This window comes from Phoxinus phoxinus (genome assembly GCF_949152265.1).
Source record: "Phoxinus phoxinus genome assembly, chromosome: 11".
NCBI lineage: Eukaryota > Metazoa > Chordata > Actinopteri > Cypriniformes > Leuciscidae > Phoxinus > Phoxinus phoxinus.
Genome location: NC_136886.1, coordinates 1371983 through 1378788, shown reverse-complemented (window position 1 = coordinate 1378788; position 6806 = coordinate 1371983). Strand labels below are relative to the sequence as shown.

General features: G+C 38.5%; 2 protein-coding genes across 6 annotated transcripts in view; one reads left to right on the top strand and one right to left on the bottom strand.

The window, feature by feature from the left end:
* Positions 1–244: 244 nt before the first annotated feature.
* ddit3 (DNA-damage-inducible transcript 3) lies at positions 245–5216 on the top strand (the record flags this gene model as incomplete). 4 transcript variants are annotated; one of them, XM_079627462.1, is made up of 4 exons in its annotated part: positions 245–482; positions 1826–1892; positions 2284–2487; positions 2563–5216. In XM_079627462.1, the coding sequence occupies exons 3-4, from the start codon at positions 2347–2349 to the stop codon at positions 3160–3162; spliced, it is 741 nt and encodes a 246-aa protein (XP_079483588.1). In that variant the 5' UTR covers positions 245–482; positions 1826–1892; positions 2284–2346. The 4 variants fall into 4 exon arrangements, with proteins under 4 accessions (XP_079483588.1, XP_079483589.1, XP_079483591.1 ...); XM_079627463.1 differs by having other exon boundaries at positions 311–482; positions 2115–2487; positions 2563–3162; XM_079627465.1 differs by having other exon boundaries at positions 315–482; positions 2160–2487; positions 2563–3162.
* mars1 (methionyl-tRNA synthetase 1) overlaps positions 3657–6806 on the bottom strand; it is a 29796-nt gene continuing 26646 nt past the window's right edge. Inside the window, exon 21 of one of the 2 annotated variants that reach the window (XM_079627461.1) lies at positions 3657–5630. In XM_079627461.1, the coding sequence (XP_079483587.1) occupies positions 5481–5630 (150 nt within the window). In that variant the 3' untranslated portion in view covers positions 3657–5480. The remainder of the gene's footprint in view (positions 5631–6806) is intronic. The other variant, XM_079627460.1, reaches the window with a different exon arrangement.

Here is a 6806-nt window from a genome sequence, read left to right as displayed (position 1 = left end):
TTCTGCTAGTCTTATCTCCAACTAGAAACCGGTTGCCAACGATTGCATCATTCCTTTCATGTGACTCCCTTACGCCCCAAATTCGTCCTGGCCGTCTTATGACTGCATCACATCTTCCCGCTCACACAAACTCGCACCGAGAGAGACAACCAGCAAAGTCAATAAGTCCCGCCCTTCCCGCCCAGCGCGCCTGCTCATTGGATGTCTCTAAGCAGAAGAATTTCGACCGCCTCGCTTGATTGGCGCGCACGGCCGACCATCTCCTGTCAGTTCCTCGTAATCTCGGTTAGGTTGCACCTTGAGATCCTTCCCCCAGAGTTCGGTTGGAGTCACTCTATAAATGTCCCCGGGAGTTTCCGAAATCCACACTCGGTGACTTCAACTGAACAATGGTTAACATGAGCTATCACCAATCTCTACAAAAACACACACAGACCCTGAATCCGAAACAACCGAGGAAAAGAAATAATAAAAAGAAAAGGGTAAGTGTCATCTATCTATTTCTCTATTCTTTATTGTGATCTGATGTACTTTTCTTGTTGGTGTATGTCAAGCTTTTCCTTTTGGGATACAGGAATGCGCGTGTTTTGGCGACTATCCCGGGCTGTTTTTGGAATACAGTTGCTCAACTCAAATTTCACAGGATTCTCCTCCTTTCCCGTCCGCTATCTTCTTTATTTAACGCAACATCGTTGCGCTTTTATTTCCTGGTTTATTTTTACTTTACTACTTGCTTACAAACCCACGCAATGACAGCTGTCATTTCGTCACAATCGCGGCATTTCATACGCGCTCCCGAGAACTTTTTTTGCGAACGTTTTATTTTTAACGGTTATTTTGTTATGTGTTATTGATCGACAGTGACACTGCGTTAACGGAACTGCGCTACATTAACTTTTTACAGTTTAAGTAATCAAATGGATGTAGTCATTATGGCTAACTCGTTGTGTTTTTATGTCGTTAAAGTACTTTTAAAGTGTTATTTTGGTGCGAAGTGTTCGCCCTTTGTTTCCTCGCTCCTGTACTTTGATTCCATGACGTCATTGGCTCGCTGTCAGTTTCGTAAAACCACCGCTTCAGATTGACAGTTTATAAAATAAAATTTATTTAAACTATTTAATTTAATTAAGTTAATTATCGTGTAATTTTACAACTGACTATTATTTTTTAAATATTCGATTTAATCATCTTTGAAGTAACAAGCCAGAATACTACAAATAAACTCCATAACATAATTATGTATGCTGTAATAATAGATCATATTAATTGTATTTATTTAGTTATGTCGCTTTACACCGCATTAGGATTTATATAAAAATAATAAAACACTTGGGAGTGCCTCAGGTGCATATTTTAGGGCTGTTTTCATTGTCTCACAGACATCTAAAGTAGCGTGTTTGTCGCGTTTACATCTCAAATGAGTTCTGAGGTGTGATTTCATCTGAACTTGAACGTCTTCGCATTGAAAGCGAGGTTCATTCAGCTTGTTTTGACAGACTGTCAGCGCTCAGACTCACGCAGAGGGCGCCCTCGAGCAACAATGCGCCTTTGTTTACATAAAAAAAAATCACAATGACCTAATTTTAGATTCTAGATTAAAGAATCAATAATTACTACGGCTTATTTTTTTTACGACCATTCAATCGTTCTTTATTATTCACAAGCCCCTCCCTCTATGATACATCTTCATCTTTGTTCTTGCATGTGTTCTGCTTGTTTCACAGCTGATATAGATCATTTTTTAACATTCTTCACTTTTTTTTTTTAAATAGATTTTGTAACCAAGTACTATGAGCTTGACACGTTGCATTTTTGATTTCTCTAGAATTATTGGGACAAAATATCGCCGCCAACCCACATTCAAACTTGATTGACAAGAGACTCTTTTAAAGGTGAGCACCTTTTAATATTTTTATTTGATATTTTTTGAAGTGAACAATGATTTCAATATAAACAAACACTAAACAGGCTATAATAATTATTTTTCAGTCAATGCATGCATCTGAAACTCCATAAAGCTGATTATATACTGTGCAGTAACGCTGCTCGTCCACTATGTGTCCTTGTTGCACCCAGTGGCCGAGCAGTCAATCTTAATGTCTCGTATAATATAGCGGGTCACCCAAATAAATCTGCTATTCCCAAAACCTGCGGCGCAGGTGTGCTGCTGATGTGTTAAAGCTCCCACTAGATGTATCGTCTCATCATCACAGTACAGCAACAGCATTCAGAGGTTTGTTTATTTCTTCTTTTAGATAGTTTATGTATTTTTATGTGGGCCAGGTCTGGTGTGCTAGGTGTGGGAGCATATCGTGTTGTGTCTGTGGATAGCGACTGATTGGTGCGATGACTGCGGAGTGGCTATACCCCCCTGGTGTGGGGCCGCTGTGTGGTGCAGAGTTGGAGGCGTGGTATGAAGACCTACAGGATATATTGGGCTCCGACGGAGGCGGGGCCAAACTTACGCGAGCCCCGCCTTGCTCCGAGGTCAGTAACGTCAAACGCTGTGCTATAGTCGCGTCCGTACACGTTTTTCCCTAACGGTTTCTCTTCTCAATGCAGAAGGAGCCTGAGTTTCTGGATGTGTTGGAGAGCTGTTCGCTCACCTGGTTGACGGAGGGGCAGGTATGGGGAGATGGCGTGCAACGCGTTACCGACGACCCGCCGACTACGCCAACGCCTCCACGGCAGGACGACCGGAGAGCCGATTCCGAACACATCTCGTCCGGAGGAGACTTGCTTCCGCCGGAGTTCTTCGAGCTGCTGAGCGAAGGAGGCGTTGGCTCGGTTGAAACGATGGTTAGCGGCGGATACCACCTCAATCCGCCTTCGTCTCCGGCTGTTAGCGAGGAGGAACTCCCGACGGTTCCCGACACGTCGTCCTGCTCATCGGCGTCCCGCTCGCCGTCACTAAACTGCTCCCCGCCCGCGTCCCCTCCCGCCTCCTCGCGTCCCGGAAAGAGAAAGCGAAGCACAGACACGCTGTGCTCTCCATCCCCCGGGAAGAAGAGCAGGAGAGAGCGCGAGCAGGAGAACGAGAGGAAAGTGCAGGAGCTGACGGATCAGAACGAACGCCTCAAAGCCGAGATCGAGCGCTTGGGAGAGGAGGTGCAGAGGACGAGGCGCGCGCTCATCGAGAGACTCGTCAACACCAGGAGGTGAAGAGCAACAGGACTGAAGCGGTTGAACAATTGACCATGAAATGCACATTTAGAAGGGGATAAAAGACATGTGGGACGGGGGGAGAAAGAGAAGGAGGTTTACAGAGCGTCTCCCGCCGAGAGAGAAAGAGAACGTCAGATTAAGCCGTAGAAAAGAAAGAATGTGGAGCGCAACGGAAAGAAACACGTCCCCGGTCAAACCTCACCCCGAACACAATTCGGTTCGCCATAAAGAACACAAAGCCGGTTTCAGTGCAATTACAACGCATTGATGTTTCAATGTTACACTTTGACACTTTGAATAAAGTAAAGAATGAGATTTCATTACATTGATAAAAATATCACAAGAAGAAATTAGATGAAAAAGCAAAAGCCTAATTTAATATAATGTTTGTAACTGTGATAAATGTTACAGTTTAAAGAATTTCGCGAATTATGATAAATAAAAATAACTAAAGCAAATATGAAATTAGATAAATGGGAAAATAAAGCCTGATTTTACACACAAAAATAAAATAAAATTAAAAACGACTAATGCATTCTTTTAAAATCAGCAAAAATTAAAGGCAAGCGCTGCTATAATGTTTAAATGTTATTACAGTAATAAAAATAGTAAAAGCAAATATGAAATTAAACAAAATAAACCTTATTTTACAAAGGTTTTTCCAGTTTTTTTGCACTAAATTTAAATGACTAATACAATGTATTAAACATTTAAATCAGCAAAAAAATTGCAGTAAATTAAAATGACAGTAATGCATTATTTTTTTATTGCTGTAATGCAATCTCATTCTTTAATTTATTCTTATTGTCATTTGTTAATTTCTAACATTAAAACATCATAATAGTACTTGTCTTACATTTTTTAAACCTAATTTCTTCTCTTCTTTGATTTTTTTATTGCTGTAAGTAAACATCGGTACATTTAAAAACATTTAAAAGCCACTTGCCTTTAATTTTTGCTTTAAATGTTTTTAAATGTAACAAATGACACTTTAAACAAATAAAGAATGAGATTTCATTACAGCAATTAAATATCAAAGAAAAGAAGAAATTAGGTTTAAATTTTTTTTAAAGACAAGTACTATTATGGTGTTTAAATGATAGAAATTAATGAATGACAATACGAATGACAATACGAATAAATTAAAGAATGAGATTGCATTACAGCAATAAAATATCAAAAGCAAAGAAGAAATTAGATTTTTTTTTTTTTTAAACCTAGGTTTTTGCACTATATTAAAATGACTGTATTAAACATTTAAATCCGCAAAAATTTGAGAGTAAAACAAATGCTTAAATTATCCAAGAACACAAATTAAAGAGAGATATTTTGCATTACATCAATAAACATGCAGTTTGAAATTAATGCCAAAAATCTTAATGGTACTAAAAAAAACACGTTTGTTTAAATTAAGGAAATTATAGAAGTCGGGGTGTTTTGACCGTGTTCGTGAGATTGATCTGGTAAAAAGCCAAATGATATGAAACCACCCAAAGTTGATCAGCTGTGAGTCCCGGAGAGCGGATCGTTCAGTGTGAGTGTTTCTGTAGGGGACGCAGCGCAGGCGAGGAGAGACGCCAATAAAGAGCTTGTAGAGGAAGCGGCGTGATTGTTTCTGTGACACAGATTGTAGAAGCGAGTCGAGATTGTAATCGTCAGATGTGTAACCGACAGGGCTTTAAATGTGTTGAGATTAGAAGCTCAGGACTGTTATTCTGATCGATCGTGAGCCGTTGCTCTGCGCTCACCATCAACCCGAGGCCTCGTGTGTGTGTGTGTGTGTGTGTTTAGATGAAGGGGAAACTATGAATGTGATTTTGCTCTCACTTATTTCTCTTGAAACTTTGAACAATAGCAGTTTATAACGCTCTCTGCCTCTGATCCATGCCTATTTTTCTATACGTGGATGTCATAATCATGACATGTAATCATCATCCTGTTAAAATAATAAACGTGCATGCCGAATTACTGTATTAGCGTAGCAAATTTTTATCTGAATTTTATTTAGACTTGTACTACACACATTTTGCTATTAAATTTTTTCATATGAACTGAATCGACTCTGTGAGGTTTTGTCTGGGTGTTTATTGAGTGTTGAATTAAATACATGATCGCGCCACAGTAACAAATCAGAAAAATTAAACGGGTAATACACTGATTTTATTGCATTGTTAAAATGATCCTGACAGATTTCACTGCTTTTAAAAAAAGATTGGTTGCATTTTTATAAGAGTGGTTAAATATTCCGCATAGTTCCCAGAAAATATTGTAAAAAATACAAAGTGTTTATTTCTTCTCCATGTTCACCTTTTCTCTCATTTCTTCTTCCCTTTCGGAGGCGCTGGCGCGGGGCTCTTGCCCTCCGCGAGACAAAGTTGTTTTTTCAGCTCGATTAATTTGGCGACTTCTTCCCCGATGACGGACTTCTCCACTTTCTGAGCTTTTAGAGCTCGTACTTTATCTCCCTGAAACACACACACACACACACCAAACAATCAGAAATACACATCTGTGCACACCTTCAGTTGATGACTTTCATAAAACACGAGTGGAAAGAAAATTATTGAATGAGAAAAAAAAAATCCTGTTAAAAACAAATAAAATATACATACATTTCTAAAATTATTTTAAATTTACCGGTAGTCTTTATTAATTTTCTTTTTTTAAATATTCTACCATAAATAACAATAAAAACAGTGTTATGAAGAGGGAAATTATGAATAGGTGTCCGACCATAAATGACAATGGACAATAAATGGCGTTATTAAAGCGCCATGATGTTTTTTGGAAGAAAATGGAGGCGTACTTGAAATTAGATTATATTGAAAAGACAAAAAAACTGCATTTATATATATATATAGTCCAGTCTGAAAAAATCACATTTCCACTCTTTATTCAAATATTATTAAAAATGTGTTGAAGATTTTGTAGTCTAGTCATATTGCGTAGTTGCGCTTGGAGTCGATCGTCTTATTTGTGATAATAACGCAATGAAACATGAAAAATTGTGCGACAATAATTTTTGGCCGGGCTGTCATACAAAGAAATTATGAACACATGCAAAAACAAGAGAGAACGAACTAAATATTGATAACTGATTGTGTTGTAGTCAATAGTAAAATTAAACTCGGAGCTGCAGTTTGCTTTTTTTTTTACAAATAATTTTGTCAGATAAATACGGTAACCAAGTTTAGTGTTTGGTTCTTCCCTCATATTTAAAATATTAAAAAAAACTATATAAATATTTTCCAAATTTTTTTTATGGATTTATCAATTTATATGCATGTTCTTGTGTGTGTGTGTGGTAGAGTGTATGTGGTAGAGTGTGTGTTAGAGTGTGTGTATGTGTGTGTGTTAGAGTGTGTGTGTGTGTGTGTGTGTGTGTTAGAGTGTGCGTGTGTGTGTGTTAGAGTGTGCGTGTGTGTGTTAGAGAGTGTGTGTGTGTGTTAGAGAGTGTGTGTGTGTGAGTGTGTGTGTGTGTGTGTGTGTGTGTTAGAGTGTGTGTGTGTGTGTTAGAGTGTGTGTGTGTGTTAGAGTGTGTGTGTGTGTTAGAGTGTGTGTGTGTGTTAGAATGTGTGTGTGTTAGAATGTGTGTGTTAGAATGTGTGTGTTAGAGTGTGTGTGTTAGAGTGTGTGTGTTA